The sequence below is a fragment of the Electrophorus electricus genome, chromosome 5 (assembly GCF_013358815.1).
Source record: "Electrophorus electricus isolate fEleEle1 chromosome 5, fEleEle1.pri, whole genome shotgun sequence".
In the NCBI taxonomy this organism is placed as follows: domain Eukaryota; kingdom Metazoa; phylum Chordata; class Actinopteri; order Gymnotiformes; family Gymnotidae; genus Electrophorus; species Electrophorus electricus.
Window position 1 is genome coordinate 8,582,954 of NC_049539.1, and position 27,936 is coordinate 8,610,889.

Sequence of the window (27,936 nt, forward strand, 5' to 3'; positions counted from 1 at the left end):
TGAATATGTTTGTTTTTTATTTTGCTTTATTAAATATGTTTCTAGATTTTTTTCCATCCACATTTTGTTACCCTTTCTCTGAAGTGTTAGAAGGGCCTGACTGCACATCACTGCTGAAACCTCGTGAAAAAGGCCTTACTTACAGAATCCACCAACAGATGAAATTAGGTTATTTCTTTTATTTTAAAACAATTTTACATTTTAGATGTTTATTTTTATAGTTATTAATACAAATTTTGATGTTTACTGTGTAAAAAATAAACAGTTCTGCCATCTGGTGGTAAATCATTCATGGCTGTTTGTCTGTGTACTATATTAAGTCCCATTAGAAACAAATAAACAAACAAATAAAACACCCCAAAATATTTTTTTTCTGTTCGGGGGCAATAATACATAAATACAATTAAAAGAAATTAAGTAACCTGACCTGGACCAGTGAGTATGAATTTAAAAATCTATTAAATCAATTAAAAATGGGTTCATTGCAGGTATCATAATGACATAATAGACAAATAAAGGGAAGAACAAAAGCCAAACGTCTCTTAATAGCAAAGCATTGGCGCATTTGATGCTGGATACTCTAGTTAAAAATTTGATTAACGTGGCTTGACGATTTTCACCACACGATGGCACTAACCCCATTTTTCTTTTGATGCTCTGAATGATTCAAACACACGTGGTTCAACACACAACTTGCGAGATTTGCACCGTCATATCTATGGTTCCACTGCACGCATGGTGTGGGTGTATACCTAAGGCATTAGAGGAAAGTATTAAAAGGACTTGCCCGTTTACAGATCATAACTATTTGTAAGTCATCTTTTCAAGGGGGGGGGGGGGGAATCCCGACACATGATGGTGTGGTCCTTTTGAGGATTTCCCAAGACTATAGCAACTGTAGCAAAGTAATGGAGGCAGCGCTCCGCAATATTCGAAATGGTAAAATACGTGATAAGCGAAAATTATGTTTTTCTGTCATCTGACGGGTTTGGTTAAGCGTATCCTATACTAACTTATAACTAGGTAGGCTACATAAAACGTTGTCAGAACTGATACTGTGGAATAGTTGAAACGCATTACTTACTCAAAAGCATATGAATTAGCGCACACCGAGTGCACTTTCGTGATATTAGTAGTCACAGTCATGCCAACGTGTCATTTAGGAGAATTAACATGGATTAATGTTATATTCGTGCGACAAACGTTTCGGGAAGTTGTGATCTTCTCTCGCTCTCTTTCGCCCCATATATTTCTTGAAATTTCGAAGATCTAAACACTTTTGTGTCTGCTTGCCGCGCACCGTGGCGTTACTCAGCAGCTATAATTGGGCGGGTCCTCAGACGCAGTAAGGAAGCAGTTAGCGGGATTTGTTCCGCGATGCATTTAAAGTGACGGGGAACAAGTGTGCTTGAAAAGTCTCGATTTTTCCCTCGAGAGGTAGGTTTATCGGTAGCCGTGATGTTGAACAGTTTTTACCGTGAGATCCTAACAGCTGTGATTCTGTTTGCAAATGTAATGACGCGCCCAAAAGGAACCAGTTAAATTATTGTGCTAAAAATATATAGTGTAGAAGGTGCTGGGTTACGAACTGGGCGACGCATAGACAGCATAGACTTGGTTCGGCCAACCATGACGTTTTGCAACATATCTTCTATGAATCTACAGAACAGCAATACCGGCCTAACACATCTGCTGACGAAATTATAGTTTCTTAGCACAATGTTTTTTACATTTAAACGGGACCTCAAGACTGGCTGTCATATTTATTTGGATAATTGTATTATATTTATGTATAATCATCGGAAGAAGAAGTAATCGTGTCGGTTTTTTCTCTGTTGACGGTTGTTTAGATATGATGGATTAGAGTTTCACACAAGCAAAGAACCTACAAGTCTTGAATGGCAAGTTGATGCTCAGACTCCTGTTGAACAATATTTGTGCTTCATGTACATTTGCTCCACCGCTCTAAAGCAGCGGGCAGGTCAGCTGATGTCTCCTATGACTTCTGTTTGTAGGTGGCAAAGCCCGTCTTCTTTGCTATACGAATTCTTAGGATTGGTCTACATTTCACAGATCTCTGTAGTAAGGTGTATTGCCTGTTCTATTATTTAGGTCTTATGCAGAAAGCCTTGCTTTGTGTGTGAAGTAAGCAGTGCACCAACACTGACACATGTAGGTATGGAGTTACCATTTTAATGATAATTGTGATATAATTGGGATATAATTTATAAGCAAATCTTTTTTTTTTTTTCATTGTTTTTTGTAGTTATTCAGTGATGTCATATTGGTGCTAAGAACGTCCATCTTGTAAAGGATCTGGTATCAAGGTAAACACAGAGCAGGAGTGTTTGGTTGACTTAATGGGTTTGGTTGAGTGTGTTTATGCCTTCTGTTGTACTGTAACAATGTTTTGCTTTGGCAGGTGAGGGAGGTCCTCAATCCCTTAATAACTCGGTTTCATAAGTGCTTCCTCAAGACACTTTAACAGCACCACAATTATTCCCTGCCAAGAGTGACTCTGTGCAAGGATCAAGGGGTCTGGTGGTACATGACAGCAATCAAGAGCCATTTGAAAGGTCCTGAAAAATGACTGATGCAGAGTGTAGATCACAGAGCATGGGCATACCCAAGGCAGACTGGTTATGCTTTCATATGAAGATGTAGAGTGCCATCTGCATTGTCTGTCCTTTTAAATAAAACAGTCAAATGCAGCATGATCAGGTTTTACCACATATGATTCACTCCTACAGATGAATGCTCTGACCCTCACTAAAACACCCTGCCTCTTTCACTGCCCTACTAAATGAGGTTTCAGATATAGCTCCCTGCTTGGCTTGCTTTTTCACAGACTGAGCTAAATGGTGCTCTGCACTTGTATAGTGGTAGAGATTCTCTGTATCGTCTCACTAGAACTGTGACATCGTTGTGTTGTGGTCACTTGCCTGGGTTTCAGCATTTCCTTTATCTTAATATACATGCATCTGTATTGTCAGGCTACATACTGTATATAAGTGTCATAAATGTAGAAATCTTTTATATGAATAGAAGCAGTAACATTTCTACTTCTGCCTATTTTCTCACGCTTATAAAAAACTGGTGTTATTTTAGCTGGACCTTGGTTTGGGCTAGCAGGGGGAAAAATACAATTCTTTATTGGCAGGACAACTGATAGAATGTGGTTTGAATTTGATGGGCTTGTCCTTCACAACATGGGCAAGCTTATATTATGTCCATCTTGGATGGGGAAATCTAATGGGGTTTTACCATTATATAACATAACTTGTATAGTCTGGGTTAATGTTTTGTCTGATAAGTTTTCTCTAGCCCCTTGATGCTTGGGTAAATATCTGATCTATATCCTATTTTGTTCAGCTCAAATAAATAGGCAAGCATGCAAATTTCCTCACTTCTAAAGTGATATTAATGATTTTGAAGATTATGTCCTGGACTGATGGAGAAATCAGTCTTATCGTCACACAGCTGGCATGTTGTACCCTGCATGAGTAACAGGAAGTTGATTAGGGTTCGTAGTGTTGCATGATAACAGTATACATCTTAAACATCTGACTGCTTTCTGGTGTCCTGTTTTAGTTCAAGTTCAAGTTCAAGTTTGGTTTATTTATCACATACATAGTCATACACAGTATAACTCGCAGTGAATTGGTTGAGAGTGCTCTGTCCAAACTGAGGAAAAAGGAAAACAGGGGTGCATAGAGAAATATATATATTCTATATATGTGAAATATATGTATGCATAGAGAAATATATATATTCTATGTATGTACAAAATATATTAACAATGTATGTACAATATATGTCTATTATGATTATATACACAATGTACAATGTATATGGTTGTGTACACAATGTACAGAATGTACAGATCCATTTTGTAGAATAACATTTACAGTTTTTATGTTACAAGGTAATTGAATATATATATATATATATATATATATCACACACACACACATACATACAGTTATGTTACATGGTGGTGGTGGTCCCCACAGTTGATCAGTTTCCCTGATTCAGGGCCCGAATGGCCTGTGGGAAGAAGCTCCTCTTCAGTCTCTCTGTCTTGGTCTTCAGGGAGCAAAAGTGCTTCCCTGACCTCAACAGAGAGAATAGCCTATTGTTGGGATGTGTGGGGTCCTTCACAATCCTCCTGGCCTTGGTCTGGCACCGCTTGTAATAGATGGTCTGCAGGTCAGGAAGTTCCGTGTGAGTGATGCGCTCTGCTGAACGCACTACCCTTTGGAGTGCTTGTCTGTCCTGCTTGGTGCTATTCCCAAACCAGACTGTGATGTTCCCCGTGAGGATGCTCTCGATAGTGCAGGTGTAGAAGTTCCGCAGTAGGGCAGTCTGAAGTCTCTTAGGCGTCTGGTAAAGACGCTGACGAGCCTTCTTTGCCAGGGAGTTGGTATGGCAGGACCAGTAGAGGTCCTGCGAGATGTGAACACCAAGGTACCTGAAACTATCTACTCTCTCCACCATGGTTCCACTGATCCTCACAGGTTGGTAGTGCTGCTCCTGCTTCTTGCTGCAATCCACAATCAGCTCCTTTGTCTTACTGACATTTTGGAGGAGATTATTTTCCTGGCACCAGTTTTCCAGGTGTTTAATCTCCTCCAGGTAGGCCCTCTCGTCGTTGTCCGAGATCAGACCCATGACAACGATGTCGTCAGCAAACTTGACAATGATGGTGGAGCTGGAAGTGGCTGTGCAGTCGTAGGTGTACAGTGAGTAGAGCAGGGGGCTTAGGACACAACCCTGAGGAGCTCCAGTGCTGAGGGTGAGGGTGGATGAGGCGCAGTTGCCCACCCGTACTGATTGTGGTCGGTCTGTTAGGAAGTTGGAGATCCAGTCGCACAGGGATGTATGCAGTCCTAGATCTCCCAACTTAGTAGTGAGTAGGGAGGGGATGATGGTGTTAAATGCTGTTCCCACATGTTTTTGTTTTTTATAATTTATAGAACTATGTTTTGTATCATTGTTTCCTGTGTGTTTGTGATAAGGGAGGGTGGGATGGTCTAATGCCATCGGTAATGTGATGTGATGGTTAAAGCTTTAGGGTATTGTCTGTTTGTGTGTGTGTATGGGTGCATGTGTGACTGGATAGACACCTTGCTCACTTATATGTAGGATTAGGCCTCTCCAACTTTGGCCATCACTGATGAATGTCTTTAAGCTCAGATGGGAGCTACAAGAGTATCTGCCTCACCAACCAATCACAGACTCAAGAGACCAGTATTATATTCTACACTCAGTGCTGTGGAGGGCTTATTGCTCTTTTCTATAACTTGCTTGCAAAATTGAGTGAAATACAAAATTACCGGATTTCACTTACGTTTGAGACTATTCTATTAAAGGCCTTCTGCACTTTGTTCTGTTATAAATTAAGTGTGTGCAGACAGTATCAGTTTTCTGAAGGTGACTATATTGAATTATTAAATAGGATCAGCTGTCAAAAAGTTTCAAAGTCGCATTTACCAATATTTTAGTGTCCATATTTAACACGTGTGCATCTCCATCTCTGCACTTTTCGCTACTAAGTGCAATACACCGCAGCCGCCAGAAGAGGTTAGGAGCTGCACACTGTTTTCTCGTGACCAGACATGGCATGTCTAATATGTGCTTTCATTCATAATTATTGCCTACACAGTGCATGTTTGGTACCTGGACACATCCTTTTGTGTTGTGATGGAGCCTTGCAATAGACTTTAAAAAGCTACACAAATTTGAGTCCAAAGCCTGTCAATTATTCATCTCTTATCATAAGTTGATGCATTTTAGTGTACTTAGGATCAATACTGCGTAGGCTGTAAGAGGCTCTGTGAACTTGACCTTTGTTAGTTTGTCTGTTTCTTATGAATGACTCATTCATCTGGATACCCTGTGGAATCCTTTATTTGCTACGTGACCATAAAACCCAGGGAGGAGTAGATGTTCTGTTGGATTTTTACTGTTAATGTATCACCAGGTCACGGGCAGATAAAGGGGATTTATATCCTGTTGGTATGGTAATGATATTGGTTATAGATGTGTGAGGAGCTGCTATAATGACTGTGCTCCAGATCCAGTTTAAATGCTTCAGTCTCTGTGTTCCTCACATTTACAGATGAACAACAACAACAAAAAAATCTTTAGTAGTAAGGAAAATGTTTGAAACTAAAGAGGATTCATTTCTAAATTAGGATTAGATTACATTTTCTACAATAATGGTGTGTGAGGTATCCTGAGGTATCTTAGCACATGTTAAATATATTCCTCAAGTGAAACCTTTTGAGGGAACCAGAAATGTTGATTGCATGTTGACTTGCCCCTAACACTGCGCTGTTTGTTACGGCCTGTCATAAGATCTGCTATAGTTCTACAGTGTTCTGTGTAGTTCTTTTGAGAAAGTCCGAGAAGAGGCTGGAGGGATATGTGTACGGGAAGGGGAAGGAGAGGTGGAGGAGGAGAGGAGTATGTGTACGGGAATGAGGATGGAACAGAGACATATGTAGGATGTTTGTTAGGAGAGGGAAGTTTCAGGTGAGGTCTTTCTCCCAAGCTTCAGTTACCGCGCAACTCCATACTATAGTGTTCTTCCTATGGTGAGAAGCACACGAGGATGTGCATGTGTCATCTGCAGTGTTTTAGGCATGCAACTCTGCAACAGAGAAACAGGAACACGCGATATGGTTATGATGTACGGATTAAATGAAAGAGAACTGGAGTGATGTTGATGGATATTGGGTCAGATTAGGAAGAATTTTGTGTTACAATAATGGGCTCGCGGTATTAACCAAGAGGCATTTCACACATGGAAACGTCTGCTTCATTAAAGTTCTTCGGATATACTTCACGGGAGGAACCCATCTTGATTGGCCGAAGCACAAGATCAGCATGTCGGGGTCTCACTGTTGTTATTAACAAAGCCACGCCCCTTGGTTTGCCACGTGACTACCATGTCTCAGCCTTCTGCACCTCCCACTGGGGACAGAGTTGCCTGACAGCTCTCTGCCTGCCTGTGAGTGCTGTGTGAGCTTGCGGGCTTTCCTGCTTAGTTGTTATATAAGGATACATTGTGTGCTTTTCTGGCTGGTGAGAAGAGGCGAGAAAAAAGGAAATCGCACACAATGGGGGCTTCTTTGCCAGTGTCGGGGCAGGTCAGTGAGCATGCCTTTCACCGCCGCGCTCTCGCTCTCCTCTTTCCCACGGCTTTGCTTTTACATTTGAAGTCGTTTCATTTGTCTAGGAACCGGTTCTTGACTCGGGCGCTGCACTTGGTTAAGGTCTCGCTCGTGTCCTGGATGTGTTGTTTGGTGTCAGTGCAGTGTATCTTGTGTGCGTCTGTCTGTATCACTACTTTCCAGTTTTGTATACACAGAAAGTAAATTAATTTTAAAAAAAAAATGTCCCCCCTTTTTTCTTTTGCTGGTGATCATAAGCAACTTCTCAATATGCACCATGGGTGTGATTATTTTTTGTTTCTTCTTCTTGAGCTTCTGTGAATGTGGCTGCGTAGTGAATGTGGGAGTTTCTGAATCATTGCTGTATGTTCAACGTTTTTGGCACTCTGTACAAACATGACAGACGTGACAGATACATTTGTGTAATGCAGTGAAAAATATAGGATTGATTGATCTCTGAACAGTATTTCATTTTAACATTTCATACGTTTCATTATAATAAAAACGCCATGTGGTATTAACAAATATGAAACCTGAAACAAGAGAAATGAGCTGTCCTGCTTTACCAGAGCAGCAGGTGTGTGTGGGTGTGTGTATGCGCGCCTCTGAACACTTAGCCACCTGGCTGGCAGGAGATCTAGGGAATTGGTTGGCAGAGGGCCCTTCTACGTACCCAATCACAGTGAGTGGCATCAGGCCACATCTGGCAGTGCATCCTCCCTTAGTGCCGGTTTCTAGTTGAAGCCCACTGCTTTAAAAAGCAGTACTGACCATGTAGAACACACCCGTCTCTGTCCTAGAGAAGAGCTGTAACAGCGGCGCCTTGTCCGAATCAGTAGATAGTTGCTTAAAAATTGCCGTCTGAAGTGATTGAATATTGGGGCATGGTCACTTGTTTATGACAAGCACTGGAAAGGTTATTACTGCTGAACCTGACCTAATAACATCCGTACATATAAGAAATGCAACAAATATTGAGGTAATTAATGACTACATGCATCAGTTTTTTTTTGTTTGTTTTTTTTTTGTTTTTTTTAATCTTTAATTTGAGAGCAAGTAGGCGATACCTCCAGTGAAACACACTGAATAGGCCTACAAGCCTGCCCTCCTTCAGTCTTGGACTTTTCCCCCTCTCTCCTTTGTCAGGAATGTTCATAAAACTGACACAGACTAGGCCTTGCTGTGCGCGTCCTAGAGCACCTTGTGCAGTGAGAGTGCATGTGTGCGTTAGGAAGAGCACGGGGAGCCGAGGCCCTGCGGCAGTGTCTGTTGGACAGGCTTCTTTTTGGGTGTGACCACTGTTGAGATTTGATGGGGACATGCTCCATTAGGTAGCTCTGCACCCAAACGCTGGCCAAAACTACAGTTGTGCATGTGGGGGGGAAAAAAACCCCTGACAGACTTCATTTGCACAATGACGAGAGCTGACTTGCAGGCTGTTTTCTTTGCTCTGCTAGAAGGTTTTCGTTTTTGGTGGTGGAGGTGTCATACTGACAGTGCTGTGGACATGGTTGCACCACACCTTTGTCGAGAGAAAAAACACCTTTGACAGAAACAAGAAAAGCATATCCCCCACCCCCTGTGTGAAAATGTTGCCGTCATGTGACTGTGTGTTGCAGTCAGACTCCTGCATTGATTTAGCAAGGTTATCAGAGCTCTGGATCACATCAGTACTCCATAATGCTGTCCTCTGCTCCCTATGCTGAAGGCATTTCCACAGCAGGTGCTTTTCCTCTTGGACAAATGTGGATGTTTCTGCTTCGGCAAAATATTTTGTCAACATGAAGACAGCGTGACAGTAACTGATCATCCTGGAACTATTTTGAGGCATACATATTTTCATCTCCACATTCTTCTCTCCATCACGTACGTGAATGTTTGCAGGAATGTGTGAATGACAGCAGAAGCAGGATAGACGTTTGGGTGTGAAGCACTGGCATTGCTGCACCCACAGCAAAATGAGAGTGGCCAGGACAGTTGCACTATTTGCATGTAGCACAAGTGCAGTTTTCGTGATGTGAACAGGGCCCTCTGTGTTGGAGTTATCTGTTAGATGCTCAGGCAATGTTCAGCAAACTGCCTACATGGGGTCAATGGCCCTTCTTTTGCGACAGGTGTCTGCTCTGAGATTTCTGAAAGGAAATAGAGAACTGTCACCTAGGAATTTTGGCCAGCGTTGATCCCAGTTTAACTAGTCTGAGGCAGATCTTCTGTCACTCTCAGTTGCCCATGTTTTTGTACACTGTCCTCCAAACTGTACTTCTCTCAATAAACACACCCATCTTTTGGTGTCATTTAAAAAAAAATTATTTACTTAGTGCAACACAAGGTTCTTGACTCTTGTGTCTATTGTGACCCATTTGGAGCAGGATTCAACTCCCGTCTGCTGTAACAGGATGCCGTGTGTGTGTGTGTGTGTGTACGTAGACATCTTTAGCTAATGCTAGACCCAGAACACTCTCCCTGAAACTCCTTCAAGACCTTTCACTATTGTCCCAATTGTCTGTTGCTCAACTGTCAGACACAATAACCAAATTTAATAACTTCATATTTCCATTTGTGAACACATGTGAACGTCCTGATCCTTATCTAGCTCAAGTCAAGAATTCCACTCTGTGTGAGGGTAGATAATTCTATATTGAAGATGATCTACAGTTTGACAAGGAATAAACAGTATATTTATCTGATTCCATAACCTGATAAAATATGAGCTTCTCCTACCTGCTCTATTCCTTGTGTGAAGCAGTGGTGTTGAAAATAATATAAACTCTTACATCCTTTGTATGATGTAATGTGTGCTTTTGGGACCAACTGGAGAATCTCACTAAGAAGCTGAAAATCAACCAGCCTATCCTGTTACAACAGAACAATTTGTGTGTATTTACAGTACCACAAAACCACCACCAGAGAAAACGTTCTCTCACGAATTATCTCTGTAGGCTGTAGTTTGTAATTGCTTACTTAGAGTTCAACGTCATCTTGCCTGAAAGTCCATCAGCACCCACATGCCCTCAGGACACCAGCTGTTCCAGGCACTTGACTCTGAGAAACTCCAGTATTATTAGCACATCATATTTTTTATTGTTGTGTTCCTCTCCTTCTCCTGACCACCATTGCATTCCTGCCATTCCTCTGTCTGCTGCACTCCTTTTGTACTGGGGCCATGGTGTACTGTACATATTTACACAACACTTGCTGTTTTTTTGCAGTTATTTACAGTATTTGTTGTGAATTGGCTAGCTTTCTTACAAAGTTCTGGCAGCCGTGTTCTGGATACTTAACTGATTTTGTACTTGGTTTGACCTCGCTGACTGTTGTGAAAGCTTATAGCTGCTGAGCTAAGAAACAGCTATAACAGACACTTTGAAGCCCACAGTAAGGTTGTGAGCATGACTGTGAATGTGCTGGCACACAGACACTGCAGAGCAATTTTGGGAAAATATCAATATCATAAGTTTTTTTTCTGACTGGTTTGCAGTTGAAATTTAAGTTAGTTATGCTTCATAAATGAAGCTCCAGGTATGTAGCCAAGTGTATATTTTTTATAAATACCACCAAGTATATTTACCTGAAAAATACCCTTAAATTGTTTTATAAAATTAACGATATTGTTAATAATGTGTCATTGAAAACTGCATCCTTTCTAAATCAAAAAATCAGTTCAGCATGATATGAAGTAGACTAGAGATGAGTCTTCATGGAACCAGTGTCACTTGAACTGGGAATAATAGGACTGAAGTTTTTCCAGGGAAGACCTGTGGCTTTGTGGTCAGGCGTCGGGTCATTTTCACACGGGCCCTTGTGGACACCCCCGCTCCACGCAGGACGACGCAGCCGTTTGAAGTAAGGCACCTCGTACGTACCGTCTGGGAGTTTATTCAGCTGCAGGTTGCTTTAGGAGCTTGCTCGGAGAGCTGGCCGCTGATGACTAACGAGTATTCTTGGCATTTGAAAGGCCTCCAGCACTTTTTTTTCCCTGAGGCGGAGGGGTTCCCCTCTGCCCTATTACGACAGAAAGGAAAGTAAACTTTCCAGTAAAGGCAGCTAGTCCAGAGGACCTAATGTGCCAGTTTGCGAGCATACGCAACATGAAGTTTGTTGTCATGGTGACGCTCCATTCATCTTGGTCATGACTCCCACTTGAACACTGGTAGGCAGACTGCAAGTGCGGCTTCTCTTGGCACCTTTGTTTCGCCTACATGGGTGCATTGTGGGTTTGGCTCAGAGATAATACATTTGAAGATAACTTAACTCATCTCTTTACTTGTAGTTACATTAGAATAGTTTCTAATTACAGATCATTTAGGTACTTTTATCTTTTTTTGGCGTCCATATATGTGATGAACCTTCTCATGTCCACAGTGATTTGCATACTTTGCTAATAAAGATTTAACAATATCAGAGATTCAGAGATTGCGCAAACCTTTTATACACATCTTCGTATCGGTACGAAAGCGATGTAAATTTAGTTAACTGGGCAGTGTTCGGGGGAGAGACAACGCTATGTTAAAGACAGAACTAATTCATGTGCAGTTCCCGAGTAACTACTGCTTTAAAGGTTTTTGTTCACACAGACTGGATCAGCAGGAACATACTGCTATAATAAGCATCCATTTTTCAGCCATTCATGCCAGCCATAATTATGTAGCGTTTTAAATGAAGTGGGCACCGCGTCGAATACGTGTGTTTGAGATTTTATTTTTATTTTAAGTAACACTGCAAATATCTAAACAGGTTCTCCTTATTCGTTTGGTTCGAAACCAACTTATTGCCAAATTGCCGCATGACGAGCGCTTTTCGCTCTACTGGAGTCACATGTGCTGCAGTTTCTTTGTTTCGTCTGCAAACATTCTTCCACAGACTTGAAATCCATTAGAATCTTTTCAAATGGAGTTTTGAAAATGTATATTTGTAAATAATTAGTTGGTCATATATTGGTCTGGCCAAAAATTAAATGTTTTTATCCCTTTCTTATATAACCCTACATTATACTGCTTCGAAGCCATCGAAAATCAACATGGTAAAACTGTGACAGAACGCAACATAAAGATAATTCCCTAAATATTGATAGTAATTTAAAGGATCCTGTTAGTTGATAATAGGGACAGTTTGCTGTGGACCACATCTCTACGTGGCTTTGACACCGTTACCATTTCGTATCCGTAGAGACAGGCCCTTAGGCGCGGAGTGGGCCTCAGTATACTTTCCGCGAAACGACATTAGCGAGCGTTTTATGGGAAAATGACACCGTAAACAAACCCGTAGACACACTTGGATTAACTTGAAACAGTTGATCTCTTTAAATAGTTAAAATTAAATTAGTTTTAAAATCTGGGCACTGTGACTTTATCTAACATCGGTGTACAGATGTGTTTTGTGGTTGGTTGTGCTCCTCGTTTTCTCCAAAGTATTGCGTGTGCTCCGCACAGTAACCCCCAAGACTGCTATGGAAAAATGACGTTAAGCCCCGTTTCTTCAGATTTGGATTTACAGCTGTTCCAGCGCATAGCCAATCTGGAAAGAAAATTGATGGCTTGAATGAATTTAAATACACGTAGCACCAATTTTCAAATATTAGGATGGGCTAGACTGCATGAGGCTGAGAGTAAATGTAGGTCCTGCATGTGTTGTTGCTCTGTTTCTACGTGCTTTGTGCACTGTTGGGTCATAGTTCCATAAGCCTTTTTGCTTGCTTTTCGACTAACTCGTATCTGTTGAAACGTTAGCGGCTATTGCGCATTAAGAGCCGTAAAATATTTCAGATGCAGAAAGCGGCTTTAAGCTTTACTTCTTTCACAGTTGATGCATTAGCCACAGGCGTGGGGAGGGCACGCTTTTGCTCCTTACACGAGCGCCGGTAAGTGACACGGCCACGTTTAGGCCACGCCCCTACAGGCTGGAGGAGGTGGTTTTACGTTATGCTGTGAAGCTGAGCGTCGCGGCGTGGGAGTGCGGTACTGTTGTCGAACCTTCTCTGTGCGCCATCTACGTTAAACACACAATTTGCTCTTCGTTCTCATGTCATCATTCCGTTCACCAGAAGGAAATAAAGGGCACCGAGACATTTTATAAGGTTATTGAATGTAAGAGAATTGAAGGGAGCCTTGTATAGAATGGAGCCAGAGAGTATGAAATTTGCGTGTGTCTTCCCTATTGTGAGTCGCCTCTGTTTTACATAGAGCCGTTGGGTGGCTTTAAATAAAAATGAGGAACATGAAGTAATTGTGAGGTGCTTTCGTCTTGGCTGTCTGACTTTAGAGCTGATTGACATGTCCTAAGTCATTACGTTTGCCTGATTTTTGAGCACAGACATGGGGAACATGCTGTGCCTGTGTGGAATAAATTCCCATTCATAATGTCTGGTGTCTTTGGAAAAAACAAAAAAACAAAAAAAACAAACTGTGTGTTCCAGTCTGTTAAATCCTGTTTAATCACAGCCATTATGGGACAGCTAGGACAACTGTGAACAGCCATCTTTTGCCAAGCAGTTATTAGACGGAGCATGAAACTATTTGCAGGAGGTGCTGTATAGCAGGAGGTGCTGTATAGCAGGAAGTGCATAGCAGACGCTGCCACCAGCTGTTTTATGTCCCTTGAGAGCAGCACAGGTGTGACTATGCAGAAGATTCTGGAAGCTGCCCTAACGTTCCATGCACCATATCTGTGCCACAGCAGAGCCCTGGCTGGCAGACTCCGTGTTAGCCATGCTGAAGCAAACGGACCCCACTGCCAGCACCCTGCACCTGGTGGCTGCCGACATGACCGAGATCATGGAGAAGCTGGACACGCGCGAGCTGGACATCGGAGACGGGGAGGATGTGTTCGACGGCCACGATGCCAGTGGTCCAGGTAGGAGGGAAAGTAGAGCCCTACTTGTGAGACGGATGTATAAGCCTGGGAGAATGGCGTCTCATCTGGATTCCATGTAAGACACTGGATATACAGACCTAGAGAGTTTTAATAAACATCAAAGATGTCTTAGCCCTAAATAATCTTCTAAATAGATGTTTCACAGGTGCATAGGTTCCAAAGTAAAGTACAAATGTCCAGCAAAGAAGCATGGAAATATAACTTACTTTCATTCATTAGTTTTGATTGATCAATTGGTCACTATATTCATACATTTGTGGAGATGCTATTGTTTTAATGGATTTTCCCCCAGTAATATGTGGAGTGGGGGTTTCTATCTTGGGCCTTTTTGCACAGGGCAGATTTAAGCTCAGCATGACTGTAAGAGTGAGTTTAAATAACCCTGTGACATTTGATTGAAACTTTTTTACAGCCATAATAACTCCTGACTGATTTTGTTTCTGCAGAATCCCGCATCCCCTTCTCTGCTGTGTACAAGACAATGGGCTTCAAAGAACCGGGAGCTCAAGTTTTTCTCACCACGCTTCCGATCACTGCCAAAATTCTGGAGGTGGAGCGTTTCGCCTCTGCTCAGGACCGCTTCAACACTACCCAGCAGAGGAGCGTCTCCAAGGTCAGGACCTGAATGATCGGATGTCAGCAAACAACTCTTATACTGTTGTGTCTCTGGGTATGCGTGTGCGCGTGCATTACTTTCTGAATTAACACACTTGCTGCTGTGTCTCAGTTCATTCCAAGTTTGAGAGCCAAGTTTCATACAACACCAGATGTTCTCTTCAGTCACTGTGTTTCACAGCCTGTGTATCAGAATCTACAATGGCCTTCAGACCACTTCAAATCAGAATTTACAATGGGCATAAGAAGGTGTAAATAGGAAGCTGGGTGTAGAGTTAGCAGTTATGACACCCCACCATCCTCTGCCTGCAATGCGTGTTATGCAGGGGAAGGCGTCTGAAAAGCCAAAGTGTGAACTGTTGTCCAACATGCATGTTTTTTCAAAATTTAGAACCTGCTGTGTGGTGCAATTCTGGTGGCTGTGACCCACACAACCATGCATGTGGCGTGGTGTTATGCTCACGTTGCTGGATAACTGGCCAGTCTCTCCTCAGCAGATGAGCATGATGGGTAAAATCAAGTAATGTAACCAGGCCTATGTGTGCTGTTGTTAGGAAATCAGTTCAAGTAGTCAAATTTTCCTAGTGGTTTGTAAGCTATTTTCAGTAATTATTTATTTTCAGACAACTGAAAATAAAAAATGGATGCAAACCTACTATAAAAAAACGTAGCCAAACCTCATGACACTGGCCACTTCAGCCGAGGTTTACAGATTGGTGGAAGGCCAAAGGAAACAAGACGCTTCCGTTTGGCACGATAAATATTTTTATCAATACAACAAACTCTCGATTACCTTGAGCAATGATGTATATCGAAGGTGTGCTCTAATAACTATGGTATAAAGAAACCAAACATTTCAACATTGTTTCAGTTACTATGTAGTCTTTATTAAAGGTGACAATTAAAAGTTAACTGAACATTCTATTGATTTATTGCACTCAAATGCAATAAAAAAAATTCTATTTCCTGCTTCTTAGTTAAAGTTGGGTGTGTACCTAAAAGTGATTTTTTTTCACAGATGGCTTGCTGTCTTTCATCAGAGACACATAATTCAGTTTTAGATTTCTCGGGTGATATCGGGTTTAACCCCTTCGGTAAAATCTCAGGTGTAGATGTATGATGTCAGGTTTAACCCTTTGGCACGGTGTCACCTGTCCTACAGAAACTGCCAGCCGTCTTCAGGATTGAGCTGAGACATGGGACTTTCAGCTGGATAGTGAAGAGGAAGGAAAAGCACTTCATGGAGTTGCATCGGGAGCTCCGCACCTATAAGACCTTCCTGAGGATTCCTCTGCCCTCCCGCACGTGAGCTCCCACACGCGGCACTTCTCCACCTGCATCTGCCACATTGGCTGCATGATTATTCTTTTCCTAGCTGCAATTTTATTTTCTCATCTTGTCTCCTGCATTTCTCCCATCCTGGCATGTGTAGCCATACAGAGCGGAGGCAGACGGTCAGACAAACGCGTCAGATGCCCTCTCTGCCTCGCGGCGGCGGTGATGACCTGGCCAGGGAGGAGCAAGTGTCCAGCCGGAGGGTCAGTTTCCTCTCTGTCGTTCCGCTCATCACCTCCATTATACCACGTCAGTGGTATAATGCAATTTTGTAGGCCATACTGGGAATAGTGGATTTGATAATGTACACTTTGTGTGTTATTTTTTACTTCATGGTTTCGCTGTCGTTATTTTGCACTGATTAGTGTATATTTTCTAGAGAATTAAGCGCTATTAATGTCATTGTGATTAGGTAGTGGGGGCAGTGAGGATTGTCATACCATATAATTTGTGGCTGTAATTTGTTTCTGATGATTGTTGTTGATGTTTTTGTTGTGCGTACCAGCATTCATATAAAGAACTGAGTAGCTTTGGACATAAAACATTTCTGAGAATCCAGGCAGTAAAATTGTTTTGTTTTCTAAAGTGTTTATTGCCTAATTCGTAAAGGGGAAGGAGGGGACACTCAAAATGCCTGTAGAGAAATGTTTGTGTTTGTTTAATATAAAAACATGATGCACATGATTCATTTCACAGAGGCAACTTGAAGATTACTTAAATAAGCTACTGAAAATGCCATTGTATCGGAACTACCACGCCACAGTGAGTTCTGTTTTCTTATCAGAAATATGCTGAATACCAACCCGTGTATGAAGTAATGTCCTAGTTGATTATATATATCTAATTGTTTGGTTCCTATTTGTCGGTCTTAGATGGAATTCATTGATGTGAGCCAGCTGTCCTTCATTGAGGATTTGGGACCAAAAGGCTTGTAAGACATTTTGTTGACTGCGTACTGTCATCTACAAGTAGGTTATTGATGGAGAAATTGATGTATATTGAATGACCAATGACAATCTCAGTTACTGATCCTTGTCCTCTTGCCCTGCTTCCTGTTCAGGGAGGGCATGGTTCACAAAAGGTCAGGAGGTCACCGTATTCCTGGACTCAACTGCTGTGGCCACAGCAAAATATGCTACCGCTGGTCAAAGCGGTCAGTGAATTTCTCACGATAAGCCTCATCTGCACATCTCCCCATTTCCTGTTTGTTCAGACTCAGTGTGTGATGACCCAGTCCTCTGGTATTCTCTGACAGGCCACATTTTTGCTAATTCCATGTGCAAAAATTGATACAAACTCCAGCCCCCAGTATAACCGTACAAGGCACTGAGTGTTCTGATTGTCTAGTTCTGGTGCACTAGGAGCAGTGTGAGAGAGCAAAACTGGAATCCCTCTGAGGAGCCTCCAGGGCAGGACTGGGAAACATTATGAATTACATTATGATATTGAGATTGTGATAGACATTTCCCTTATAAAGCACTTTAACCATCTTTTTACTATTTTTATTTTACATATTGGACACTGTTCTATAGAAAACATATTTTTTATGTGTGTATGTTTTCAGTAATTTTTGTATGTTGGTGTTTGGCATGATGCCCTCCTCAGGTGGCTGGTAGTAAAGGACTCCTTCCTCCTCTACATGAAGCCTGATTCAGGGGCCATCTCATTCGTCCTTCTGGTGGACAGAGAGTTCTCCGTCAAAATGGACTCCAAGGACACGGAGACCCAGCATGGTGTGCGCATTGACAGCCTGTGCAGGTATATGATCTGCTGTCTCCTCTACTATACACTCCTTTTATGAGAACTGGCTGCTGGACAGTTGGAGGTGTGCATGATCTCTCTGTTACTTGCTGCAGGAACCTGGTTCTGAAGTTCTCCAGTTTCCGCCATGCCCGCTGGTGGGGTCAGGCCATCGACGAGTTTGTGCACAAGTATGGCAGTGCCTTCCTCCGGGACCACCGTTTCAGTTCCTTTGCTGAAGTGCAGGAGAACATCGCAGCCAAATGGTAAAAGGAAACCCAGTCTCACTGTGCAAACTCCACTTAAACATATTTCTGTATGATCATTAGAGGTAGTGGCATACTTAGCATTGCAGATGGGTGCTAGCATGTACTCCCCTGCTGAAGTGTCGCCTGGTAAAGCCGGTTTCGCTGGAGTAACCTGAGAAAATGGGAGGGAAAGTGATATGCTAGCTGCGGTCCTCTCCTGACCCTTCTCGTGACACACGTGATGGCATTCGCACGTGAGACTTTGGCTGACATTCTGGCGGTGAGACAGCCAGTACCACTGACCACAGCCAGTTTAAGGAAGCCCATATCCTTCTCACCTAAGACCTACAGACGCCCACTGACCTTGGCTGAGAAGAATGGTGTAGAATGAAGTTTCTTTATTCTGCTTGTTCTGAGAAGAACACGGTTTAATATGGTAATGTTAAAAGAAGTAGAGAAGAGAGAAGGGGTCTCTGCACTAGACACCTTAAATTCAACGAGGACATCCAGTTCTCAGAAAATTTTATACTGGACACAAACTTAGTGTTATCGAACTGGCCCAGTAAATTCTTACCCATCATAATGAAGCTCTGCAGTCCCAGTTAACTTGTGTAATAAAGATGGATCTTAAAAGATTAATTATTTTAAACAATTAAGTCTGTCATTTCAGGTGTATGTGAGCTTTATTTGATCTTCTCAAAGATTCAGCACTTTTGCTTATAGTTGCTGATTACAATGTGGGTGTGACTCACTGGGAAAAAATGGCTGACGTCCTGCATGAAGGATGACTGATTCCACAGTGGTGGTTCTGTGAATTCTGGCCATGTTGTACTTTCTGGATTGTGAGGCTACTAACATTGTGAAGCTGAACTCCTTTATCGTGGAAATGTGCTTATTGTGCACAAATCTGATTTCTCTCTGGTTGGTGTGGTGTGTTTCAGGTACGTGAATGGTAAAGTGTACATGGAAGATGTGGCTAATGCACTGGAGAAGGCTGAGGAGGAGATCTTCATCACTGATTGGTGGTGTGTGTTAGCAGCACATGAATGAATTGGCATGTATGTCTGGAAATTAAAATTGCTTAGACTGGTCTTTGAAGCAACATATAAAAGCTAATGCAAGCCACCAGTATACCAACAGATAGCAGGGACAGAAATGGGGAGGTTTCCAAGAAATGTTTTTATTGTTTTCTTGGAATGTTGATAACGGTTACCTAACCCTGAGTGGAGCATGCCAGCATCTCTGTTGATTTATAGATTCTAGAGGCCTGGAAGAAAGAGTGTTAGATTTGCAATGTGTTCCAGGAAGGCAAAACAAGAAAGAGTACAAATAAATAGTGAAATGCCAGCGAGATTCACACACACACACACACACACACACACACACACACACACATGCACACACGTGTACACATACACACTTACCAAAATGCACACATTCAGAATGCATCTCCAGAAGGGAACACTGGTCAAACAGATCAGTTACTTCTATCAGGCAGAAGGCTGGTGCACTGTTACGGGGGTGTCAGTCAGGGTGTGCAGAAATCTTTAACCATGTGTTTTTGTGTGTATGTGCATGTTTGTATGTGCAGGCATGTTTTGGGTGTATGACTTTGAATGTTTTTGTGGTTATGATTATTCTATTGGTTTGTGTTTGGTATATGATATAGATATCACAGTACAGAACAGTAAGACACTAATGCTCCTTGATTGGATAGATTAGAATACTTTATGTACTATAAACAAAATTTATGAACTATTATGCTCATGGTAGGCTGAGTCCTGAGATTTTCCTCAAGAGGCCTGTCGTTGAAGGGAACCGCTGGCGTCTCGACAGCATACTGACGCGCAAAGCGGTGAGTCAATCCTGTATTGTTTATAATGAAAACAGTCCCATCACCTATGAGATATGATTATGACAATCTGCTGATGCGCTGTGCCTTTATAGCAAAAAGGAGTGCGGATATTTGTGATGCTGTATAAGGAAGTGGAGCTGGCACTCGGAATCAACAGTGAATATAGCAAACGGACTCTACTACAGCTCCACCCAAACATCAAGGTAACACTGGAACACCAGGAAAAGCACAGTGGGCGAGAGGGACGGGAAGGGAGAGGAGACGGAACCAGGATGGGAGACCGATAAGAGACCTCTTTTTATTCCAGGTGATGAGACACCCCGACCACGTGTCATCCACTGTTTACCTATGGGCTCATCACGAGAAGATCGTGGTCATCGACCAATCGGTGGCCTTTGTAGGAGGCATCGACCTGGCATATGGGCGTTGGGATGACCATGAACATCGGCTGACTGACGTGGGGAGCGTGACCAGAACTCTCAACGCTTCTGCAGAGGTAACATTTAACATTCACAGTCAGCCTAGGCCATTTACTGGTGTCTGTAACAGGCATCGAATTGTGTCCACAGTAAAACTGTCCAAGTACTTTATCCATTGGAAGCAACGAGCATTTATCCATTGGAAGCCACAGCCATCTTTTCCCCCAGGGTCCCGTGTACCCTTTAGTGTGGCTGCGTACTTCCTATCTTCCCACTTAGCAAGGTGAACACTGCAGAATAGTCTTGCTGTCCTCCCTAATGCAGAACATGACAGAGATGTCACCTATCATGGCGTCTCCCCCAAATGGGTCTGGTCCAGCCCAGAGCAATGGGAAGAGCACGGGCATGGACATGACGGAGCAGCCCAGACTGAGGGGCCATGGGAAGACCAAGAGGAGTCGCTTCAGTATCCGAAAACGCCTGCAGAAACACGGGCTGGCCCCAGCCGACAGCGTGAGCAGTGTAGACAGCTCGGAGGAAAGTAAGTTTGACTTTTCCTCAATACTCCACAGTTCAAAATGTACTGTGGTTTTCTAATAGATGTCATTGCATTTTGTTTCCTGCATTTGCAGTGTAAAACAGCACTCTACCTCTGACCTGTCTACCCCTGACCTCTTAGGAGTTTAGCCTTACGTTCTTACTTACTTACATACTGTATTGACCTTTGTTAGCTAAATTCATCTTGTCTTTCGGCATGTGCTGAAGTTTCTGCATGCCTGCTACATGAACCAGTCAGCACTACAGTCATCCTAATCAGTAGGTTTTAGAGGCAGAAGCAATTATGTCTGTGTAGTCAGTGACTGACCGTGACCTGTAAAGTACAGCCTCTATAGACATGCTTAGAAATGATCACATATATTTACTCAGATCGAAATAGTTGGCCACATTGTGAAAAGCACAATGGCCAGGTTTCCACTCCCAAACTGGCCTACATTTCTCTGTATTGGCTTGAATTGATCTGCAGCGACAACAACAAAGCTCAACAGATTTCCTGGACTAAACACGCACAGCAAGTTGTTCTGAGTGATTTGACAAGAACTTCCTTTTTGTGGCGACAAACTAGAAAGGCAGACCAGTTTCAGCACTATGAAATCAGCTTCCAAGCAAGTCAGACACTTGTCATGTCTCACAGATGTAGCTTTTTATGGCAGTTCTTCTATCAGTATGATTTTCACTTTCTTGTTTTGGAATGCATTTCTTAAAATGTATTCTTTTTTGGGAAATTCTGCAATTTAACTTTGGCTTTAACTTTGATGTCGCGTCGTGTTCTTGTGAGAGCTGTTTGCATGGCTGCCCTTCTCTGCAGGTTATTCTAGCAGCATTCGCAGCCAACAGATTTTGATCCCCCTGAAATAGATGGAGAGAGTGGCCATGTGTTCTCTTGCCTCTATCAGGCTGGTGAGTGAGACGCACGACTGGCTGGAAGACCTCCCGTGTGACTCTTTCTGTGCCCTGTCCAGATCGCTGATCCAGGACCAGTGTTTCTCTCGTGCGGCCATTGTTGGATTGCTTTTTTTTAATTTATTTTAAATCCTCGAGCATTACAGAGGACCTGAAAGCTGTGTGACGTGCTGTGGGTCCCACTCTCATAACTTCAGCATTGAGAAATGAGCCTTTCTCCGAGCTGAATCGGAGAGTTATGAGGCGTGATGCTTCTCTCAGCTTCTGTGTTCTGTGCTGCAGCAGCTCCAGGGGAAGATTTATGAGTCAGTCCGGCTTCTTCACAGCCGCCACTAGAACGTGCCCCACTGTTCTCGTGACGCCTTCGTGATCGATCTTTCTGGTCTGTCTCCTAGAACAGAGCAGTGAGCTGCAGAAACTGATTGATGGTGTTTTTTGCTTGGTTCTGTAAATGCATGGGTTTGGCATGGCATTCTGCATCACAGTATTTTGGCCTTCTGCATTTGTCTTTTAATCTGTCTTCATCTCTGTGGATTTGTGCTATAATCTGTCTTCATCTCTTTCTGGATTTCGCCTGAGCCCTTGATGTCTCTTTGTGGTTCAGAGGCAGACACTGCACCGGAGCTGCAGGCTGATGTCATTGGTCTGATGGGGAACACGCGCTTTTGGCATGGCAAGGATTACTGCAACTTTGTCCACAAGGACTGGATCCAACTGGACAAGCCCTTCGATGGTAAATCAATTTAACTCACGTATGCATATTACAGTAATATTTGGGCATCAATTAATTTGTCTGTCCAGCAAACATCTTTTTATTTGGAACTGGTCTTAACTCGCTTTTTAATTTTGCTGCACTCCCAGATTTCATTGACCGGCATACGACTCCCAGAATGCCTTGGCACGACATTTCCTCTGTGGTTCATGGGAAGGCTGCCAGAGATGTCGCGAGGCACTTCATTCAGCGCTGGAATTTTACAAAGGTGGCAGCTTGGCGCCGTTGGCAGTAGTACCCCATTTATGGCCTCAACACTGTTTAAAACCATCAAACGTTGCTCAGACATTGTTTAAACACGGCACACAAATGACTCCAACACTGCTCAGCCATTGTCAGGTCCATGTCTCACCATTCTCTCTTAGATAATGAAGCCGAAGTACAGGTCGCTCTCCTACCCGTACCTCCTTCCCAAGTCCCACAGCACCGCCAACGAGATCAAGCATCAGGTCCCAGGCAGCGTCTCCACTAGAGTGCAGGTAACGCTCACAGCTCCAAACTTGGCTCCACCTGCTTTGGGACTGCGGCTACGTTACATTGCATCATTGGGCCTACGTGACCTCCTGTCTGCGTTTGCCCCCAGGTGTTGCGGTCAGCATCGGACTGGTCGGCTGGCATAAAGCACCACGAGGAATCCATCCACAATGCATATGTCCGTGTGATCGAAAACAGCAAACACTACATCTACATAGAGGTGAGGGGGCGTCTTCTTGGCTGGACTGGATTTGCAGATTCAGCACAGTTTCATTGTGTGCTGTGCATACTGAGGTGTACGACTGTGCCCTTCAGAACCAGTTTTTCATAAGCTGTGCTGACAACAAGCTCGTGTGGAACAGGATCGGCGACACTATCACATGGCGGATCATCAAAGCGCACCGGTGAGCTGGCTGTTTGCGAACCCGGCAGCTTTTCCATGGTCACCCTTGTGCCACTATGCTTTACTTAAAACCCTTGCAGTGGAAATAATGAGGTACTGTCAGCTTTTGGTCCTGGACATTTACTCACCATCAGAGCAACCTTCCATTCCACATGCTGCTATGGTCACATGAACATAAGCACACACACACCCACACCAACCACAGTGAAGTCACACTTGTTCATGGACAGTTTATAAAACAGTTTGGACTAATTGCTCTTGTGCTTGGCTTCATGGTTATAGTTTGCATTCTACTTCAGGTACGTGCTGTTCAGTCTAGGACAGGGTGTACATGCAAGGCAGTGCTGATGCATTTAATCTTTTTTACACGAAACGGCTAAGCTCCCTTTTTCAACTCTCTTCTGCCCAACTCTCCCCCACCTCTCTCCACATTCACATTTCTTCCCTGTTTTTTGTTTTTTTTTTTTAAACAGGGAGGGCCAAAAGTATCGCGTGTATGTGGTCACGCCCCTCCTGCCTGGGTTCGAGGGTGATATCAAGACTGGAGGAGGGAGTGCACTCCAGGCTGTCATGCACTTCAACTACAGGTAATCCTGAGACAAAGGTCAACAGCAAAGTCGGAAAAGGTGAACTTCCTGTTGGGTTGTGCATTATGCAGCTATGTAAAGCAATGAGGAAATTCAGTGAAACGGTGCAAATCCAGTGAAGGTCAGATCTGGAACACAATATCTGAGTTATCTGATTAATCCAGTTACATTCAATTCAGTAAGCAAATCTGACATTTAAGCTTTAATGATTAATCTATTAAAGAGACATTTCTTTTGCAGGACACTGTGTTACATTTACACACAGAACACATGACATAAATATAACCATTTTGCTATAATTTAACCATTTGATGTAATGTGTTTACAAGTGTGTTATTAGACATATTTCTGTGACATTTTTGTTTTTCTTTGCTGTTTTTCAGAACGATGGTTAGGGGAGAACATTCCATCATATCCCAGCTGAAGCGAGAGAGTGGGTTCTAAATTACATGTGTCTTAATACTTAATTATATGTGTCCTATATGGGGCCTGTTTCACATGGGCTGTCTCACTGAGCTGTTGGATTGTGGGCTGTTGAGATGTTTGCCTTTCCGTTAAAAGTGCCTCATGTGGGGAGCCAGATAGCATTCAATGTCTCTCCTCAGTGTGAGAGAGAGAACTGACATCAGGCTGCCTTGCATTGACTCCATCATTTTCCAGTAAGTCATCCCTCAAATAGCAGCTTGTCTATATAGCATACACTTCTCTGCAGGCAACAGCAGGTAAATGATCACTTTCTGTTTTGGAAGTTGCCATAGCCACTCACAATATTAAATGGACGTCAGCAGATCGGACAGGGTTTTAGCACAGCTACTCGGATCGGCACCAGGGCTGTAGTTTAGTCAAACACATCCGTGCCATTATGGGCTGGGTTGGAAACGGCATTGCTAGAGCGGTGCAACACAAGGCCCACTGGGGTTGTTTAAAGAGCGATCCCTGAGTGAAGGAGACGCACCACCATGGGCCTCCTTGGAAGACTGCTCGCCCGCCCACCGGCACGAGGCACACGTCTTCACTCTTGCAGTTGTGGTCGGATATAGGCAAAGAGAATGAATGCTAACCATGTAAAAGAAGTAGAAGTGAAATGTCTGTGTGCGCGCTCGTGTGCCCACATATGAGTGTGAGAATTGCCTTGCAAATTTTGCCCTTGTGGTTGAGCTATTTTTTCTCCTCTGTGACCTAATAAGGTTGCGTACTCCAGAATCATGCGTCTCATGAATGGAGACTCTTACTCGTGCTGAAGAATCGCTTCACCTCCTGTGTCTTCTGGCAGTAGCATTGCGGGGCATCAGCTCTCTCGATCTGACTCTTTGTGCAGTGGGAGATCAGTGGATGAATTACATCTCGTTTGGGGGTCTACGGACTCATGCTGAGCTCGAGGGCAAGTTGGTGACCGAGCTAATCTATGTTCACAGCAAAATGCTGATTGCAGACGATAATACAGTCATTATTGGTGAGTAGAGGGCTTTACATTATTTATTATTTACTAAATATATATTAATCATTTATTTGTTATAATCTATATGTTTATTATGTAGTGCTGAATAGTACAAATATTGCAGACTGCTAGGGATGATGAATGGCAAAATGTCGCCACCTGGTGTTCCAATGTTATTACACATGCACATTGTCTTTTTTTTTTGTTCTACTTCTTATGAGTAAAAATAGTCTCTCCATCTTTTTCTTTTCTCTTTCTTTTCCTTTTCTGGTCTTTCTTTCTCTCTGTCTGCCACCTCCAGGTTCAGCCAACATCAATGATCGCAGTATGCTGGGGAAGAGGGACAGTGAGGTGGCTGTCATCTTTGAGGACACAGAGACCGAGACGTCCGTGATGGACGGACAGGAGTACCAGGCTGGCCGCTTTGGACTGCACCTCCGTCTGGAATGCTTCCGGTGATTATGACCCCCCCCCCCCCAACTCAGTTGCTTTATGTAGGACCATAAACCAACAGCCTCCTTTTCTTCAGAAGCGTCTAGTAATGGAGTTACAAAATGTACTATAAAGACAAATTACAATGATCCAGTTTTAACCCTTTTTCCAAGTGTAAACTGATCTATTTTACCCCCTGTACAGGATAATTCTGGGTGCCAAGACAGACCCCAGCATAGATGTCACTGACCCCATCAGCGACCACTTCTACAAGGACGTGTGGCTGACTACCGCCGCGCGCAATGCAACTATCTACCAGAAGGCCAGTTTGTTATCCATGCCCTAACCTCCAGCTCACACGCAGTGAACCAGTTAACACCATCTGCTGCCGCTGACCCGTGATCATGCACTCATAGCTCATGTACCCTCCTCTGTTCCATGCCCTTGCGTGTCCTCCTCGTCCGCTGCAGGTGTTTCGCTGCCTGCCCTCCAGTGACGTGCGGACCATCCCGGAGCTGGAGGGATATCTGGCCAGGACAGGCCTGGACCGGGACGACCCGGCCCGCGCACAGGAGGAGCTGAAGAAGATCCGTGGCTTCCTTGTGCAGTTCCCCCTCTACTTCCTGAGCGAGCAGAACTTGCTGCCGCCCATCGGTTCCAAGGAAGCCATGGTGCCCATGGAGGTGTGGACCTGAGGGTCCGCAGGCTCCCTTCCCCCGTGCCCGGCCGGCGCTCGTCTAGGGACCTGTGTGTTACTTGGCCTGGTGCACTCGGGGACAATTGTTGGGCTCGGGTGTTTTCACTATAGACCCGAAGAACATAAACCAAACGAGAATAGGAGGGACTTCTCAAGGAGCAACCAGTCAGTTTCTGGGCACTGATTGTACTAAGCCAGAGTGATTCATATCATTGCCGCCAGAAATTCCTTCCTGGTTCACATTGTGTCTAACACTATGCAGCTGGAACAAAGACAGAAAACATACTACAGTGCTCTTGTGTCTGTTCTACAAGACCCCCTCTGATTTAGGGGGTTTCTGATTGTAAACGTTTTTCAATATCCTGTGACTTCAGACATTCTATAAAAGGCACCAGTAAGCGCTGTTGCTCAATGGCTGCTGCAAAATGCTTCCTGTTTCCTTGTCTCCAGTTCTGCAGTCTGGTGGCCTGTAATGAATTAAATGTATTACACATCTCTGTGTTGAAGTGCCAGTACTCAGCGTCTGGTGCATGCAGTCCACTGGTTGTAATACTGCTTTTATACTGGCCTTTGTATTTTGCCATGTTTTCTTCTAAGGACTGTTCTGCATTAGATATATTGTAGGCCAGGTTTGTATGGACTGGCCGAGGCACTTTATTATATAGTGTAGTGTGTGTATATAGTATATTATTTACTGCCACCCTGCCGTCAGTTCTACGTGCCTGGAACTTTTGAAAGCCATCAAAGGGCTTTTCTTTGGGGCCACGTTTCACTGAAGTGCCTCTAGAAAGGTTCGTGGGAACAACATTATTCAGTCTTATACAGTACATGCCTACAGGTCTGCTTATCCCAGCACACAAGAAAACCTCCGTGGTAACAGCCTCGCAGAGACACCTCAGCCAGGGCTGAGTCCTCCCACTTCATGGAGAGCAGATGCTCTTGCCTTGAACCGTCATTGAAGCCATCTTTCGAGCAGTTAAAATAAATGGATGCGATACAGTGGATGAACTGTGCGAATGAACAGTGTTTTATGTGTGTCAAGGCAGTGGGGTGAATGATTTGAAGCCTGTGTACACGTTTTGCATTGTAAATTTGGAAACAGTTGTGCTCTGCAAACAGCCTCTGTTAATAAGTGCATGCACACTGACCCCTCCCCCCCCACCTGATTCTTTTTTTCCTTCAGAGTACTTGTTAGAAATAGTAAGGAGCTTCACTAAGCTGAATACACAGGAAGTGGACTTCATGCAATTCAGTAAATACATTTACATTTATGGCATTTAGCTGACATTTTTATCCAAAGCAACTTACAATTATGACTGAATATAATTTGAGCAATTGAAGGTTAAGGGTCTTGCTCAGGGCCCCAACAGAGGCAACTTGGCAGTGGTGGTGCTTGAACTGGCAACCTTCTG

The 27,936-nt window shown here is 43.4% G+C and overlaps 1 protein-coding gene across 5 annotated transcripts; it reads left to right on the plus strand.

Annotated features, from left to right (window-relative positions):
• The first annotated feature begins 791 nt into the window (after window positions 1-791).
• Window positions 792-27,852, plus strand: pld1b (phospholipase D1b). 5 transcript variants are annotated; one of them, XM_027008084.2, is made up of 26 exons: window positions 792-810; window positions 13,851-14,027; window positions 14,495-14,661; window positions 15,826-15,968; window positions 16,096-16,201; window positions 16,695-16,760; window positions 16,871-16,929; window positions 17,059-17,151; window positions 17,604-17,756; window positions 17,855-18,004; window positions 18,928-19,011; window positions 19,760-19,841; window positions 19,934-20,044; window positions 20,149-20,337; window positions 20,585-20,801; window positions 22,326-22,454; window positions 22,583-22,701; window positions 22,859-22,972; window positions 23,077-23,187; window positions 23,283-23,371; window positions 23,844-23,957; window positions 24,341-24,390; window positions 25,276-25,410; window positions 25,697-25,850; window positions 26,032-26,149; window positions 26,298-27,852. In XM_027008084.2, the coding sequence occupies exons 2-26, from the start codon at window positions 13,883-13,885 to the stop codon at window positions 26,520-26,522; spliced, it is 3,123 nt and encodes a 1,040-aa protein (XP_026863885.2). In that variant the 5' UTR covers window positions 792-810; window positions 13,851-13,882; the 3' UTR covers window positions 26,523-27,852. The 5 variants fall into 5 exon arrangements, with proteins under 5 accessions (XP_026863885.2, XP_026863883.2, XP_026863886.2 ...); XM_027008082.2 differs by lacking the exon at window positions 792-810 and adding an exon at window positions 1,366-1,437; XM_027008085.2 differs by lacking the exon at window positions 792-810 and adding an exon at window positions 1,416-1,437 and having other exon boundaries at window positions 13,854-14,027.
• Window positions 27,853-27,936: the final 84 nt, after the last annotated feature.

What these genes read in the sequence shown, in the direction of transcription:
- pld1b (XM_027008084.2), top strand. Translation starts at nt 13,883, where the DNA reads ATGCTGAAGCAAACGGACCCCACTGCCAGCACCCTGCACCTGGTGGCT. An exon ending in CGCATTGACAGCCTGTGCAG is followed by an intron (nt 17,757 to 17,854) that starts GTATATGATCTG and finishes TACTTGCTGCAG; the next exon opens with GAACCTGGTTCTGAAGTTCT. An exon ending in CGGATCATCAAAGCGCACCG is followed by an intron (nt 23,372 to 23,843) that starts GTGAGCTGGCTG and finishes TTTTTTAAACAG; the next exon opens with GGAGGGCCAAAAGTATCGCG.